Consider the following 18642-nt stretch of genomic DNA (forward strand, 5'->3'; position numbering starts at 1 on the left):
AGAAGTTTGTCGAATAAAAAATATTACCTCACCCTCCTTGTCTCTAGTGTTATTTAGCTCATCTGAGGGTGTCCACCAGTACTTACTGAGCCCAGGACTAAATCCAGAGGGGGAAAGTTGTACACTTAGTTCCTAAAACTAGCTGGGGGAGGAAAGTTTAGTCCAGCCAAATTTAAGACACAGAGGATCCAGTCCTACATCTTCAGCCACTTGCCTCACCTTGTGCCGGGACTACACCTGGCCACAGACTAAATATTAAAAGCCTACCTGAAGTAACAGCTAAGATTTTCCAGCTAATAATCCTTTAAAACATACAGAGCTGTAATGTGAAAGCCCTTGCAGCCTGCAGGAGAAATTAAAAAAACAGACAAACAACTTTTAAGTTTTAACATCTCATTTGAGTAATACAGTAAGGAACTTTTACATAAGTGGAGCTTGTTATTTCTGTACCCTACAATGACTGCTGTAAATGAATGAAATGTGAAATGCTCCATAAAATGAATTTTGGTGGCATTGCAGGGCAATGTATGAAGCATAAAAGTGCATTCTGTTGTGATATAATCTGATTTCTGATTTCTTGCTCTCAGTGAGTAGTAATAAAAGTAGAATTTCGTTAACAACATGGGCAGAGTTTTGAGTTCTCTATCTTAGGCTATACCGAATGCCAAATAACTTGGGCTTTTTTTATAGAAAAAATCAGCCTTCTGATTAAGCTTTACAAAAGTTTAGAGACTTTCTTCAATTTGAGTTCCAAGTGACTAATACCCCTACATTATGACCCCTTAGCTTTATAAATTACTATTTAGCACTTAAGAGTTAGTCCAGAATTTCCTGTTGCAAAGATTTTCTGACATAAAATGCAGTTTCCACAAAATCAAAATTTTCCAAAATTTTGATTTTGCTGAAAATTTTTGATTTTCTATTTGGAAAATTGAAATTAAATATTTCATTTTTGGTAGGTTTGATCTGAAACAGGTTATTTCATTTGTTTTTAACCGACCCAAAGAGTTTTGTTTTGAATCAGCTCCAAAAAACAATTAAACTGCATTTCCTTTCACACATTATCTTAAAGGAGTTGTAATTCAGGTCCATATTTTCTCTTATGGGCTGGGCTCCCTGGAGGCCAACAGCTCCAAGTAATGTGCTGATTTCCATCTGACTGAGCTCTGAGGAGTTACATGACTCTCAGTGCATTATGGGAGATTTAGTCTAACCAGGAAGCCTGGCTCATAAGAGAGAATGGGGGCCACAATACGAGTTCCATAAGGCAATGCACCAGAGACTGGATGTTTTTCAAAAACATGCTCTAGGAATTATTTTGAGGAACTTCTATGGCTTATATTATACAGGAGGTCAGACTAGATCAGGGGTTGGCAACCTTTGGCACGCGGCTCGCCAGGGTAAGCACCCTGGCGGGCCGGGCCGGTTTGTTTACCTGCTGCGTCCGCAGGTTCGGCCGATCGTGGCTCCCAATGGCCGCGGTTCGCCGTCTCAGGCCAATGGGGGCTGCGGGAAGCGGTGCGGGCCAAGGGTTGTGCTGGCCGCCACTTCCCGCTGCCCCCATTGGCCTGGGACGGCAAACCGCAGCCAGTGGGAGCCGCGATTGGCCGAACCTGTGGACGTGGCAGGTAAACAAACCGGCCCGGCCCGCCAGGGTGCATACCCTGGTGAGCCACATGCCAAAGGTTGCCGACCCCTGAACTAGATGCTGGCAATGTCCATTTTGGCCTTCAAATCTATATCTATTAAACGTTTCAACATTTCCAAATGGAAAATTCTTCAAAATTTCCATTCCATAGAAAATTTCAACATTTCATCCAGTTTGGGAACAAATGTTAAAATGACAGAATTTCCCATGGGAAAGAAGAAGAGTCATTGTTCCATTTCTGAAACACCAATAGAGTTTTCTTGGAACAACCTGTCACAGATCTAACTTACTGCCCATCAAGGCTGTATAATCTATGCAAATGTGTCAGCATTAAATACTCAAAGAGTACAATATGATAAAATAGAATTTAAGAGAAAAAATGTTAGATGTGGCTAGCTCAGCAACATTTTGCAATATAAGCCAACATGCTAACAACTCACATTCCCCTGTGGTTTTGACACTAGATGCTGAATAAGGGCATTTGACACAGTTGAATGGGTGTCCTTATGATTCTCCAGCGTAAATCTGGAATAACTCCAAAAATCTTCCTCCAATGTAAAGAATTGTGATTTTTTTTTTTTTTTTTTTGAACTGTTGAATGGCTGGTGGTAGAAAACTGAAATTTGGCATGGAAATACTCCTCACTGAGACATGCCTTTAAGCATTCCACTGGTTTTGATTTGAATGAATCATAAATATTTGAAAATCATGTGCTATACATGTGCAATAGATTTTAGGTACATTTTCTAACTACTTGCATAAAGTGCACAGATATTGAATCAAATTCATCACAGTCATGAGAGAGCTCAATCCAGCAATCCTCAATTACGCAAATTGTTCTAACTCATGGGAATAATCCCACTGCAAGATTAGGGCCTCTGAACTGGAATCTGGAAGGCAAGGCAGATACCTCTACATTCTTCTCAAATCTAGTGTTCTCACCCCAGGACAAGTCTTTGTAATACCATATGGACTCTCTTAAAGTATTTTCAAACAAAACTTTAAAATGACATAAATTTGGCATATACCAATGCATGTGTTATCTGACTACAATAATGTACATAATATATTGACTCAGTTATTGAACTCTGTTAAGAAAGTAATAAATACTGACTCAGATTGAGGCAAGCATCCTGTAGCCTAGTGGTCCTTAATCTTCTTTCCCACCTAGGAATCAGACACTGCTTACACCCCTCACAGCTGTGTTAATCCCAGTGAATTTGTTTCAAATATGTGTCCTAATGCTATAAAATAGCCTGAATTATGCTGCTGTACTACCAAATGACTCTGGCCATAATTTGAAGAAACTGACAGATACAAGAGTGACAGCTAGCAAAGGTTCCAAAGGCCCATTTGATTTTCCATTAAAATTTTTGAATTAAAAAAAAAGTTCATTTTCATAAAAAAAAGTTTTGAGGAATTTGATGAAAACACCAAAACTATTTTTTTTTTCAGTTTTGAAAATGGGAACATTTGCAGATATTGGATGTTGAAATTTCAGTTTGACGAAAAATTCCAAAGTTGATTTTTTTCCCCCACAAATTTCCATTTAATTAAAAAAAGCCAATTAATTTTTTTTTTTTTTTTTTTTTTTTTGCCTAAAAAGTGTTAGAGGAGAAATTTTGACCACCTTTAGCTGGCAATCACATCAAAAAGGCAGAAGGTTGGATGGACCATGGAGAATGAACTTTTCTTGTCATCTCAAAAAGAGGTTCCTTCAAGTCAGAAATGAAGTCTGGAGCATGCTGGAGAAAGCTTACACTGCTGCTTTTCCATGGACAAGGAGAGGATTACAGTTTCTGGATTATTAGTCCATTGCCTTTTCTGAGCATGACATTTCTTAAGCGAGTAAAGCTAATCATGAAGCTAAGCCAAAGGTCATCACACACTGGAAATGAAGCCCCCCACATCCTTTAGTATTTGAGTTGACGAGTTTTATTATTGGTTATTTGGAAGAAAACTGGTATGTACATAGCAAAGATAGTAGAGTCTCCTCTTGGAATCAAACTGCTAATCATCATCTCATAATGATAATCATAAAAATAACCATCGAATACCTCCATTGTAAGGGCCTGTGAATAGTCCCACTGAAGTCAATGATGCAACTCCTGCGTGTCAAAGCTTCAAAATTATCGGCCAGATCCTTAGCTACAAAGAGTAGCCCCATTGAAGGCAGTGAAGTGATGCTGATTTACACTAGTTAAGGATCTGGCAAAAGGCCTTTAAGTAAGTGGCATTCCCACGCTGCTCCTAACACAGGACAGATGGACCCACACATAGCCTGGATAGGGTCAAAATTTACCCCGTTCCAGGGAATTGCTTTACTTTTATCTTAAATAGCAGCAAACAGACTTCCTAGCTGCTTATTGGTTTGTTTGTTTGTGGGTTTTTTTAGAGCTCCCTAGTGGACTCCTGTCTCTCTCCCCAGTTCTGACTTATAAAACAACAAAAGCGTCCTCCTGGTCTGGCTGCTAGAGTGAGTCAGCAGAACAGTTCTGTTTATCTATGCAGTTTCCTAGAACCTGACATCCAGTTGCATATAATAATAATATGGTGAGGGATGTATTACTGCAAAGAAGGTTCCAAATTAGAATTGGATTAAATGACTCTATTTTTTATTATGGTTAATAGTTACACTGACAGGTAGGGTGCAGTTTTCCATGGCATTTTTTAGAGAGAGTCCCATACTAGTTATGGAAGAGGAGATGGTTCTTCCTCCTATCCACCCCAATTTCTTTTTATTGCATTTTCAAATAAACTGCTGCAGCAAATGATCTATGAAGCCAGATGTATAACAGCCATGCTAACAAGGTTATGCCATCATTATGTTCCTTCCATGCACAATTACAAAGGTCTGCTGTCTCCAGGCCTACAGGAATACCAGGGTAAAACCATTTTACATTGATCTGGTGGCAAGGAAAACATCCTCACTCAGGACATGACTTTCAGGAGCTCAGGCTTGGGGGACTGGGTGAGGGAGGGGTCAAATCTCAACTAATGTCAACAGCCTATTTCCCTTAAATAATACAAGATTCTTTGAGTCAAATGATCATTGTGAAAAAACAGTTATGGTGCCTGTTAAGTGCATCCATGTAACTTCCTAACTCAGTGGTGGGCAACCTGCAGCTCCCATTGGCCAGGAACGGTGAACCGCAGTCACTGGGAGCTGCAGGGGTCCATGCCTGCAGATGGTCAACGTCCGCAAAATGTCTTGCGGCCCGCAATCAGCTTACCCTGACGGGCCGCAGATTACCCACCACTGTCCTAACCCCTCTAAAGAAGGGAGTAACTGCAGAAAGACACTCAAAACTCAAAAATAGTTACATGTCACAGGCATGACTTTCTACCTGCCAAAACCTTTATATTTCTCATTTTGATGTAAAGGACAAGCTCAGCCGATGTTCTGTGATAACAGGGAGCTAAGAAATGCTAGGGTGGATCCAAATATTGCAAGCCAGGATGAAACAAGTTAGAAATAGCTAAAGCCAAGGATATGAAAATCATGGGATCACTGTAAAAATGAATCCTATGACAGCTGTTAGAAAAGGTCAGGCCTTAGTCACACAGCAACTACTATTGGTAAGCCAAAGTTATTGTGTGTTGTCCATTGCAACCACTGAAGTCAAAGGCAAAATTGTCATTGACTTCAGTTGCAGTTAAATGAGGCTCTTAGAGTACAAGATCTTTTGGCAGGGAAGGTCTACTAATTTCTATTTTGTATAGCCTGAGGACATTTTTGCCACAGCATAAGTGCTCAGTATTAGAAGCAGTAATGGTCAAAGGAATGACAACCATGGAACCTATATCCCGTGCCCTGGACTTTGAGGGAGTTTGGTTTGATTTGCAGTTCCAATCAGTATAACAAGCCTGAACTGGAAGTCTGAATTCAAACATCCCCAAACTCTGGTTCAAAACAGATTTGGATCCAGTTCTGGATCCAAACCTCTCAGGTTCAGGGCATCTCAGGCCTTTCTGTAATAACAATATACTGTAATGAGCACAACAACACTAGTAGAGTCTGCTGCTGAAATCCATAGCATTAACTAACCTAATTTACAAATCAAGTGCCAGATCATGCAGACTCACAGTAGCGTGGGTAATACTTTTCACAGCAATAATTCATACTCATGCAGGAACTCCCTTTAACATCAAAGTCTTGCAGGATTGAACCTTAATAACTGAGCAAGACATTACCTTATTAAAAAAAAAAGCACACCCGGCACACTGCTCTATGGTAATGAACCAAAGCCCTGTAGTAACATCGTTGGGCAACAGAGTTTGGGTCATTGCTTTCAAATACTGTAGCATTATTAACATCAAAGAACATTCATGCAGAAAATAATCTAGAGGATGATTGAGTCAGAACAGATGCTAATATGATTCAGTGCAATAGTTACCAGCTAGTGGGTTCCACTACAGTGCTTTGCCCAGGTGTTGAATGACATCACAAAGATAAGCAGACTTATCTCTACACTAGCAAGCTGCTTCTGGCAGCACTTCCCTAGCACCGAAGGGAGGAGACCTCTAACAGGTTCTGAGCCCCACTTTGACCAGCTCTGAAAGAATATCAGACATAGTAGGGATGGTAAAAAGAAATGAGACATTCCTGATATAAACACAGGAACTAGATGAAAGCACCTTGGGGCAGGGACCATTTTTCCATTCTGTGTGTACTATATCTAGCCGTATTTGGCACATCTACAACAATATAAATAAACGATAATGGGCCTGCTCCTTCTCCCACTGAAATCAATACAGATTTTGGCGCCTGCAGTGAACATGATCAGTGCAATGTCTTTTTAGATGTCAAATCATATTTGTAATCATTACAGTGAGGAAGTATTTCCTCCTCACTCATGCCTTTACAGCACAGCTGGAGAAGCAGTCTTTCCCATAGTTTATTGTCCTATCTCTTAGTAGCTTCTTCAATGCATATTTTCACACATTCCCAGAACGGGAGCCAAGGTGCTTCAAGTTCCTCTTAGAAAACCATGCCACTTTCTTGTGGGAGTTACTTCATGGCCCAGCTGCCTCATTTCCTTCTCCTCGCCAGAACAATTCAAAAATTACCATAAAAAAAAATGTAGTCTTGTAGTCGCTTAAATGGTGCCCTTGGGACATGTGCACCTGCAAAGTGTCATACACATACAATTACGTAGTTTGTGATATGCAATCGTAATATGCACCTTATGCTCAGCATGGTGAGCTAATGCTTGTACCCACATTCCTTCCCCCATGGGTATACACAACCCAAGGAAGAGTTTGTTGTGGGGAGGAGCAAGGGGCAGAGTCTGCGACTGGCTGAAGCAATGATGCTGTGGAAGGGAGCAATTTAGTAGACATTTTATTGAAAACCACTCCTCTTGTTAGAACCAGAAATATAGCAGTCTGAGCCACAAGGTACGTAGATGATACAGGACTCGATTAATAATGAATTAAGGAGGGTAATATAATTAATGCCAATCAACATGGGGGAAACTACATTTTGTCAAACTAACTTTTTTTTTTATAAGATTACAGGTTTGGTGGCTAAAGATAATAATGTTAATGTAATATACCTCAGGGCTTGTCTATACTTACGCGCTGGTTCGGCGGCAGGCAATCGAACTTCTGGGTTCGATTTATCGCGTCTTGTCTGGACGCGATAAATCGAACCCAGAAGTGCTCGCCGTCGACTCCGGTAATCCTGCTCGGCGCGAGGAGTACGCGGAGTCGACGGGGGAGCCTGCCTGCCGCGACTGGACCGCGGTAAGTTCGAACTAAGGTACGTCGACTTCAGCATAACGTAGCTGAAGTTGCGTACCTTAGTTCGAATTGGGGGGTTAGTGTAGACCAGGCCTTAGACTTCATAAGATATTTGACTTGATACCACACAACATTTTGATTAAGAAACTAGAATGATACAAAATCAACGTGACGCATACTAAAATGTATTAAAAACTAGCTAATTAATAGGTCTCTAAAGGTAGTTGTAAACGGAATTATCATCAAGTAAGTGTATTTTTAATGGGATTCCACAATGTTAGGTTCTTGGCCTTACGTTATTTAATATTTTTATCAATGACCTTTATAAATTATTTTTTAAAAACTACAACATAAAATCATTACTGATGAAGTTTGTAAGTGACACAGACTGGGGAAGTAGTAAATAATGAAGAAGACAGCAACTGTGACTCATCTTTGTCCCCTCCCTCCAGCAGCTGAGACCCCACCAGCTGTGACTCACCTTTAATTGGACTTGGCCCACCCTCCAGGTGCAACAAGGTGCCATAATTGAGCTTTCCAGATCTAGGTAATTCTTTTAGAGCCAGCATGGCACAGTGATACTGTGGCTAAAAGGGCTTAATAGGAGCATGTCAAGTAGAAGTAGGGAACTTATATTACCTCTGTACTTGGTGGTGCAATTGCCACTGGAATATTGTATCCAGTTCTGGTATCCACACTTCAAGAAGGATGTTGATAGACTGGAGAGAGTTCAAAAAAGAACCATGAGAATGAGTAAAAGACTGAAAACCATGTTTTGTAGTGAGAAACTCCAGGAGCACAATCTATTTAGCTTATCAAAGAGAAATATAAGGGGTGACTTGAACATGGTATAACAGAGAAAATCATCTCATTAAAGAACTACAGATGTTCTCATAGGTCATAAAATGACCCCTCCCTTTATAAAATCCAGCTATAGAGCTCAGCACTATAGTTTAATGGAGTGCTTTTGTTTCTCGGTACAGAAATGTGCTTGTACCTTAAAACAAGAACAAGGGCTGACATGCATTTCATTTTGTTAATGAGACAATGGAAAAGAAAATCAGCTCCTAACCTCCAGGTGCACTTAGCAATTTCCAATAGACAAGAGCCCATGGTAATGGAAAGAGGAAGCTAATGATTTGGAAATGTCTTTTTTTAAAACTCCATTCCATTTTTATTATAGATGATTTCATTTCAATAGAGCATTTGGGAAAAAGGGCTACCAAAAAAAATGGTTTGTTGATTGATAGTGCACAGTTTAATGAATCAGCTAATCATCCAACAGCGTGAAACATTGAAAAATGGATTAGACAAAACACTAGAAAATATACAGCAGGGTCAGGGAACGAGTCTGTCTTGGCAGGCAGATGGACTAGATGACCTAATAAAACTTCTTTCTGAATAACTTCTCAGTTTGTATGATTCACTATGCAGCTGTATCCCCCCTTCAAATAGTTATTAAAAAGATTGCACTCTACAAACAGGTTACTGCAAATGAAAAATACACATGAATGTTGCGCCATGTTTTATGCATCATAGTGACCTTTTCAGCATATTGGTTAGTAATCATTATGACTCAGTGATTTCCCTAACTAGGTACTAACTGCTGCTCTGACAGCAGAGGACAAGAACAACAAAGGAAACAAGCCATGGGGCCCAGTGTGCAAAATTAGAAAATGTTCACACCAGGCAGGGTGACTATGTCCTATCTCATTAACTAATCCTGCATCAGAAAGGGATTTGCCTAAAGGGCATTTCTAAGAAGGCTGCACCTCATCCCCTCATTCATAATTATCGCTGTTAGCCCTGTAACACAACTGGTGACTAGTTTCCTTCTTTGAGTGTCTGGCTTAATGAAAATATTATTCTTACCCAGTTAAAAGGGCTACTTATCAATAATAAAATCAGATATATGCATGTCAATACAGGGGATAATTTCCCATAAAATAATGTTGTTCCCTGCATTTATTTGTTTCAATGGATGACCAAAATGGCCCAACTAGCGGGCTGAGACCTAGACTCCTGTACACTAGGAGATAGGCACTATTGTTCTAGGACCAAGGAATTGTTCAATTATTGGACTAAGAAACTATACTCTAGGACTAAGGTGCCTAGATTGTATGACCTTATGAACTCAAAGACAACTGAGATCACCTGAGTTGTCCTTCCTTCTCATGTCAAGATTAATTTGGGCTCAAGTCAGGAACATGGCTTTTTCAGAGGAATTCCCTCCCTGTAGAAACTGGTAAGTATCCCCCATGGCTGTTTTCAAAACATGTTGGGACTGGTCATTTATATCCATGATCATTTCACTTCCCTTGTTTCCAACTATCCTGTGCAGATGACACAGGGGAGATAGGTTTGGTGGTAGGGCTTTGTAGCCTGGCCACTGTGCCTGGCTCATGATTTTAACTATCCGTTTCTGGCAATGAGCATGTAATACATTATTTAAATAAAATTAAATATATTTAATTAATTAATATGGTAATTTTACAATTGTGTAATTAAAAGCCTTTAACCAGGTCTGGAGTATGCATATATAGCACTTTAGACAGCACTCTCTGCTGGGCTCAATAAAATGTGCCGTGATGCACATATAATACTAAATATTATTCATAATCAACTTTAATTTCCATGGCATCCTCTAATTAAAGGCCTCAGGGCATCTATTATCAATGTAACAAAAATACATCTTAAAAGTGAATGGCAACTTGAGCTAATCCTAAAGAAGATATAGAAACAAAACCAAGAATTGTCCCCCACATCCTATTGAGCAATATACAAGAGACATATTTCGATGCCCTTTCTCTTACTGAATAGCACCTTACTCCATGGATGTCCCAGTGACTTCAATGAGCCCATTCATGGAGTAAGGCACTACTCAACATATGTAAGAACATTAGAATCTGGACTAGATAGTTTTTAATTAATGTACGTACAATACTGAAAATGTGTCTGGCTCTGTTAAGACTCATAACGACATGGCTCTCTTGCTCTGAAGAACTTACATTCTAGGGCTTGGCAATGCTACACACCCAGCCCAAATTTAGAGGCAAATCTTGACTTTACTGTCAACAGCAGAGCTGCTTGGAGGTGTGTGGCTGTGGATCAGTTTCAACCCTGAGAAAAAATAACAGGAGTACTTGTGGCAAGGTTCCCCTCCCCAGAGGCTGCTATATGATGACTGCGTGGCAATGGTTCCAGCCTCCTGCCAGGGATCCAGAGTATGCGACTTAATCACCACCACCCCCGCCCCAACCCCCCGCCTTTGGGGGGTGATGACAGAGATGCTCTGCATATGCTCAAAGCTGCTCCAATTCCACAGAGGTGGAGACCGGTCTCCCCAGCTGGCTGGCTGAGATAGCTCACTCTTACAAGTAAGCAGATCCAAAACGGAGCATGGAGTAGATGAGCTTATTGGGGCTGAAGAGGTCCCTAACCCTGAGCAATCAGGAGGTGAATGGAACAGCACAGCTCTGCTGGGGGGCCCGAAAAATTTTTTTTCACTGGGGCCCAAACCCGCTGTCAGTGGCCCTGTGCAAGAGTAAAGGGTTCCTACATCCATCCCTGATTCCTGTGGAAGGCCAGGTCAGATCTCAGCTGACAGAATATAAAACAATCCCAAATCAAATAAATCTGAAACGGAACCTAAATCCTCTTTAGTCTCTCGTGTTTGGCCTGTGTGCTGGGAAGAGCACCCCAAAGTCACAGCCCTTCAACAGAAAAGGCCCTGTCTCCCATCTTCTCATGACCATGCCTGGGACGATCAGTATTTCCAACCATACTGGTCTGAACTACTGCGATGAGATGCACACTGGGACTCAGAGGTCCCTCTGTCAGACTGATCGTGATCACATATTATTTAAGGGTTAGTAAGACCTCGAAGTGCATTGGCTGCACAGTAACCACAGATGGGCTATGACATTACTAAAAACTTTTTTGAGGAATAGGAGTAAAATAGTAATAACACTTTAATTATCATAGCAATAACAACTGTTTAGTGCCCTTCATAGTACCTTGCAGCTGAGTATCTCAAAGCATATTGCAAATTTCAGTGGGTTAAGTCTCACAACACTGTTGTAAGGTAAGTAAGTATTGTAGCCCCATCATTACAGATGAAGAAACAGAGACATAGGTGAAATGATGCAGCCAAGGACACACAGAAAATCAGTAGCAAAGCCAGAAATAAAATCCAACTCTTCTGGTTCCTAGTCCTATGGACCAGTAGTTCTGAACCAGGGGTATGGGACCCCAAGAGGATCTCGAGCACGTTTCAGGGGGGCCTCCAAGCAGGGCCAGCATTAGACTTGCTGGGGCCCAAGGCAGAAAGTCAAAGCCCCACTGCATGGGGCTGAAGCCCAGGGCCCTGAGCCTCACCACCTGGGGCTGAAGCCTGAGCAATGTAGCTTCGTGGGGGCCCATGTGGCATGGGTCCCCAGGCAATCGCCCTGCTTGCTACCCCCCAACACCAGCCCTGGCTTTTATATGTAGAAAACCAGCTATTGTGGCACAGGTGGGCCACGGAGTTTTTATAGCATGTTGGGGGGGAGGGGGGGGGGTTCAGAAAGAAAAAGGTTGAGAACCCCTTATGTGGACCACAGTGCCTTCCAAGGTCATGTGCTTGTTATGTATATTAGCTATAAAGCAAACTCCTGAAGTTCTCCATGTTGCTTCCCCGAACCAATTCTTCATTCTCAGTCATGTGCATACTTTTAGGCACTGTTGCTGTCACCTTATCTATAATGTGATGGATAGCACAATATGTGCAAAAGCACCACAGAACGCTTTTCCCAAGGAGCTGTTCCTGCCATCAAAAGAGCATGTATATGTTTAACCAAGCTGCATGGATGAAAGAGACATGGGTAACCTTCCACAGAGTTACAAAGGTAGATGCGGCTTGATTTCAAAAGTAGCTACGATCAGGAGCTGCACTAGTGTAACTGAGGGTAGAATTGTGCTGACAGTGCATTCTACTGAGTGATAAATGTGAACCTGAGAGCACAGCTCACCTAAGCTCACCAAAACCCTTTGGCTTCATATTTGTTTTTAGCATCTCTTTGATCCTGTAGTATTTTGGATTTTCCCTAGCGATTTCACCCTGGACTCTTGCATTACTGATCACACAGCCACTATGGTTTTGCCGAGTTTTCCAGTAGCCTGTTCAACATCAGGAATTAAGAACATTCCCCCCACTCTCCTAAGCATTTGTTGGAGCTGCAGACATCTGCATCAGGAAATGGCTCTGCATTCAGTGGGCTCATGTCACCCCTGCTGGCACGCAAGCTAGAGGGCTGTGTTATAAATTGCACTTCCATTAATGGGAACCGTTGCACCTTAAGATGTGTTCATACTCTAGGGAAGACAGACCCTGTCTGTCCAGGGAAAGGTGTTATCAGGGAGGAAGGTGGATAGCATAGGGAAGGATGCACATGGGACATGTTGAATCAACATTCCTCCCTGGCCCACTTTTAGGACTGTTTTCAGAGTAGCAGCCGTGTTAGTCTGTATCCGCAAAAATAACAGGAGTACTTGTGGCACCTTAGAGACTAATAAATTTGTTAGTCTCTAAGGTGCCACAAGTACTCCTGTTATTTTTAGGACTGTGTCATCAATGGGGTTTGCAGGTGCTTTGCATCACAGCACTCCCCCTCAAGGTGTATGTTTTGCTACTAAGGGCCCTACATCCTGGACCTTGAGACCTGGGGCTGAATCAAGCCCTGAATTTATAGAGATAAAACTACTGCATGGTTTTTGTGATGAAAAATTGGAGAAATGATAACTGGCAACACATATGGGTATAATTCTCAGTATGCCTGAAGTCAGTTGATCTGACGTAAAGCCTTGGTACTGTGTATAGACATTAACATAGCTGATAAAGTGTTCACTGATCAGAAAAAGAATGAAAAAAAAAATAAACTAGTTTGATCACAATTGCTACAGTCTGACAGACTTGGCAGGTTATTGCTTTAGTCTGTTAAATACTCTCCTGAAATACGTAAACTCCAATTCTGGCCATACAACTGTCCTTAAGGTCTATGCTTTTAAACAAAAGCCTCAATGTGATCATCAAAATGCAATGTAAACAAGCATGTATGTGCCCATGCACGAGTGAGATAGTATGAATGGGCCTGAAGGTGCGTTTATGAGCTTGTGCCTATGTGTAATTGTAGCGTGAATACGAGTCTATTGTAAGTCTCTATGTAGCTGATGAGTGTAAAAGTGTTTTTATGTGCATGACTACGCCAGTGTATGTGTGACTATGCAATAGTGTGACCAAGTGACTTATGAGTGCACAGGTATGATCATTATCTGGGTGAGGGCTTGTGAATGAGTGTACAAATGCACAGGACCACTGCCTGAGTGTGCAAACGAGTGCTTATGCACAGCCCACTCAGTATAAAAACTAGTGGATTGCCCCAATCAACGCCAGATTCTGCCACTTTAGTGGATAGAACACTGGATTGGGACTAAGGTCTGCCACTGACCTTGCTGGGTGACCTTCGGCAAGTCACTTCACCTAGTTGTGCCTCAGCTTTTCAATCTGTAAAATGAGGATAATGATACTGACCTCCTTTGTAAAGTGCTTTGAGATCTATGGATGAAAAGTTCAGTGTAAGAGCTAAGTATTATTCCGCACAGTGAGTATAGTCTGTGAGTAGTTCCAGTATTCATTACAGAGTGAGAACTGTACATTAGCATTTCCTAGAGAGCAGGTTGAGGCTCTACTAGTATTCATCAGCAGAGATCTGCTAGGGCCTAACTTTAAAGCCCAACCTGGACCTGTCCTGAGACTGCGGAGTCATTTTCATGACTGACCAGACCCAAACGCAACACTTCCCCCCACTTCCTTGGAGCTCGGCCTAGTGGGGCCTTCCTATTCTCCATGCCTGAGATCTGCCTCAAGCCGCCTCCTACCAGTGGGATCAGCATGGCGGTGGCCACCACCTGGCAGTGCTGAGTGTGCTTGGAGTGGGAAATGCTACAACTCATCAGTACACTCACTCTGCTGCACACACAGAGTGCAGCAAGGTGGCAGTGACCAGCATGAGCTGGGCCCACAGCCATCGCCCCGCTGACCCTGGCCTACGGGCAGGAGGCAGTGACCAGAAACCATACCTGTAGTCGGGTTCGGGTCAGCTCTCTACTCACTGGTGGTAACACTCAGGAAGGGAGAATCTGCACTAGCAATCGGTCACACAGGGTGCTGAGCTGGGCACTAGCATTCCCCCTCACCGTGGTGGGGCAGTCCTCTAGCACTCCCCAGCAGTCACGCTGAGAAAGGGGGCTGTGCACTAGCACAGCCAGGGAACACAGCTGCCCATGAGCCCCCACATTCAATGAGTGGGGCTGTACCCTACCAGTGCAACCTAGGGGCACTAGCATTCACACTGAGAAGCAGAAAACTGTAGTCTCTCAATGAAATCACAGGACCCAGCCCCATTCCCCGCGTGCATCCATGCTTCTTGATACGTGTGTTGTGTGCACAGAGGGCGGGTGCCCGGGGAGATCCGAGGGAGCGTGCAGCCCCTTGCTCCGTGCGAGGGAGTGTGTGCACAGAGCTGCTCTTTGCCAGAGCTAGCGCGGGGGAGTGCAAGTGCTCAGCCCTCCGCCCTGAGGGGCGCGGGGGAGTGCAAGTGCTCAGCCCTCCGCCCTGAGGGGCAGCACTTGTGAGCACTAGTGCCCGGCCTGCCTGCCGAGCGGGAGCCCCGGCCAGTGCTAGTGCCCAGAGCGCGCGAGGGGCCCGGCCGTGAGTGCTGGTGCCCGGCCCCCTTCTCGTGTGAGTGTCCGACCCCGTGCCCAGCCCGCCGCGAGCGGCTCTGGCTGCCCGCGCCCTGCCCAGCCCCCTGCTGAGCCCGCGTGTCCTGCTCCCCGCCCGGGCGGAGGCGCCGCAGCAGAGAGCCCCCCCTCCCTCCTCTGACCCCCCCGCTCCGCGCGCGGCGCTCGCTGCTGCCCCTGCCTCAGGACGCGGCGCTCGGCTCCCGGCTCCGGATCCCAGCCATGGCCTCGGGCGGCGGCAGCGGCCGGCGGGGCCGGGAGGAGGACGAGCTGCCCGTGTACCTGGCGCGGCCGGGCACCACGGCCCAGGTCCCCCGGCAGAAGTACGGCGGCATGTTCTGCAGCGTGGAGGGCGCCTTCGAGAGCAAGACGCTGGACTTCGGGGCCCTGAGCGTGGGGCAGCGCGGAGCCCGGGGTAGCCGGCAACCGCAGCCGGCGGCGCCCGAGCCCGAGCCCCCGCGGGAGCCCGCCGCCGCCCCCGGGGTGGAGATCCGGAGCGGCTCGGACAAGGAGCGGCTGCAGAACCTCGGCCACCAGCCGGACAAGGTACGGGGGGGGGGCGCCCCGCCGCCTACTCTGCACGGGGGCTGGGCGGGGGGCACCCCAGAGCCAGCATGGAGGGGCCAGCTTGGGAGATGTGAAATGCTGAGTGTGAGGTGAGCGCCCTGGTCTGGGTCCGCCCCTCTCTGCCGTGAAGGTGCCAGCAGCCATCGGGCATCCGAAAAGCTGGGCATGGGGAGTGCTGCAGGCATCACGCGGCTGGAGCTCAGCTCTCCCTCCTGTCCCATAGCGGTGTCTCTGCCTGGAGCCTCTGCAATTGAAATGCTGGGCTGCGAGGGCGGCAGGCATCACGGGGATGCAGGGAAGAGAGGCAGGACTCCATCCTCGTTACAGAAACGCTTATATAAACACCCGAATGACCCTGTGCTAATTGCTACCTAAAGGCACTTTATGGCTTTCATGTGATCAGTGCGTGTTACATAGCTGCAATTATCCTGCCGGCACGAACTGTTGCTTAGAGTTGCTGCAAATTGTTAAACTGTTTACTTTTACTGAAAGACGTACTCCCGTACGTGGCCCAAAACTTTACAGCTTATTCTAGTTACTGCAGGGCTTGGGTTCATTGCTGTAATTACTGTAGTATTTTTAAAATAATAAAGAAAAGAAACTATAGTTTTCTTTTTAGCACAAGCTAAGCAGATCAGTTCTGTATTTGCTTTTTTCAGAAACTTCTGGCTTTTAGAAGACTGACAGAAGTTAAACACTGTTTTGTTTTGTGTTTCTGATGGTGCCTTTATAGTTCTTGGAAGTCAGAGGGTTCAGAGTTCAAAAAAGATGCTCAGACTGGGAGCTAAGAAGAGCAGTAGATAAATACTGTCACTCGTCAGACATTTGTTCCTCTCCAGGTCTTGATTGCAGAGACCAAATGGATACAGTATAATTATTATGCACCAATATGATGAATAATAATTTGCAATGGAAATCTCTTACTCAGAGGAACTGCAGACAGTGCATACTGTAACTTTAGTCTGTTTCATAGAATCTGTGGTTAACCAAAAGGAGGATCTACAACATTCTCCTGTGTTTCTTTAGAAAAAGAGAGAGAGAAAGAAAAGCCTTTTGCTGTCAGTTTGTACCGTAAAAAGCTCCTGTCTAAGAAACAGGATGTCAGCATTTCTTGGAGTTATTGACTTAAAAGGTCCACTGAGTTACCAAGGATGGTAAAGCTGCACATCAGAAGAAAAGCTGCCAACTTTTACCAGGGCTGGTCATGAAAGGAAATCTCTTGCTTTTTCAAAAGGGATTAAATTCACATCTAAGCTTGAGTGTTGTCTAAACCAAAAGAGCTTCATTCTTTTCACTTATACTGGTGTAACTGAGGAGTAATTCCACTCAAACTAGTGATGTAACACTGGTGTAAAAGAGCTGTCAATGAGATTGGCTTCAGGCCCAAGGTTTCCAGACTGGATCTAAACTCAAATATTGCCCTATATAGTATTAAATAAAAGTTCCCCTGGGCTCAGCAACATAGAGATTTTGTCAGAGTTTGAAAAATGTTCACTTCCTTGGCTTTGATCCTATTTACACCAATGTAAATTGGCAGTAAGATCACTGAACACCAGTTCAACTTCATTAACTTCAATGGGCTTACTGCTAATTTACACTTGATGCAAGTGTTATCACAATCAGGCTCCTCTTTTGTAAAGTGATTTGATCATGATACATGATTATTATTCCTATAAGTCAGTGACAATACTTGGGTGAATCTTTTAATAAATTATTATAATAGTCAGAAGTGTTTCCCTTTTTATACTCTGGGCCAGTCTGTAAGGATTCTTTGCAACATGGTCAGAAAAAGTAAAGTGTGCTTTTAAAGAAAATGGGAAAAAATAATTTTGCTGCACAATAAATCTTTGAGAATTAAGAAGTACAATTGGTATCTGTGAATTTTACATATGCTCAAGTTTGAACATGGAATGCCAGGCTTGATGTATTTAACATACATTTATGAATCAGAGAACTTAAGGTGACCGAAGTCTGACTGGGAAGTGAAAGGTTCCCCAGCAAAATGGAGGAGCCCAGCCCTCCGCACAGCCCTAGCTTTTGGGAAGGTGCTGGGCATCCTTTCAGGGGCACTATCCTTAGTCTCTGCTGCTTGTCTCCATTGTTCATATAAATCTCTTCCTAGCAGGTATCCAATACATTTGAACCACCTCTTCCTTTTTGCTGGAAAGGAGTCTTTGATCTCTTCTTCCTTTCCTGCAGAGAGCACGTTCTGAGATATCTCCACTACTCTATCCCGTGTCCTTTTAGCCTTTGTTTTTTGATTCCTCTGTCTCTTCCCCGGTGTCTGCTGCAGCTGCTGCTCATAGCTTTATCAAGGCAAGAATGAAATTAACATTATTTTTGTCAGTTTCACAGTTGTCCATAAGATTCTGAATAGTGACAGTGAAACTGGCCAGTGTATTGTTAATTTCAAGCTGCTGCTGCTCTGGGAAACTCTGAGCAGCAGTGGAGATGCTGGAGCAGCCTGTCTGCAGACTTTCCTCAATTGTTTTCTTTATTAATATAGAAACAAAGATTCTAAAGAGCCTCACTATCCCTCAGGGTCTTGCCTAGGTCCTTGTCCCCAGGGTTTCCCCACAATCTCCAGCTGGCTCCTGCTCACGGCAGGTTTCTTCTTCTCAGGTGTTCCACCTGGCAGGCACACACAGTCGAGTCCCTTCCCTAAGCCTGGGTCTCTCCTATCTGCATCTCTGCCTAAGGAGGCCTTGTATACAGTTTCCTGTGGAGCACATGACTAGGAGCCAGCATGCGACCTACAACTACAGCTCCCACTTTTAAAGGGCACCAGGTCGCAACGTGACCCCAGTCCTGTCTTCGGAGCCACAAGAGGTTGCTTGTGTAAAGCTCATTTCAGGATCAGGGCCTAAAATGGTTATTTCTCAGTACAAATTGATTTTTTTCTTATA

The 18642-nt window shown here is 43.9% G+C and overlaps 1 protein-coding gene across 1 annotated transcript in view; it reads left to right on the plus strand.

The window, feature by feature from the left end:
* The first annotated feature begins 15391 nt into the window (after nt 1-15391).
* Nucleotides 15392-18642, plus strand: part of DPYSL3 (dihydropyrimidinase like 3) — a 75254-nt gene continuing 72003 nt past the window's right edge. Inside the window, exon 1 of the mRNA XM_065408799.1 lies at nt 15392-15715. Within this exon, the coding sequence (XP_065264871.1) occupies nt 15392-15715 (324 nt within the window). The remainder of the gene's footprint in view (nt 15716-18642) is intronic.

The sequence above is a fragment of the Emys orbicularis genome, chromosome 8 (assembly GCF_028017835.1).
Source record: "Emys orbicularis isolate rEmyOrb1 chromosome 8, rEmyOrb1.hap1, whole genome shotgun sequence".
NCBI lineage: Eukaryota > Metazoa > Chordata > Testudines > Emydidae > Emys > Emys orbicularis.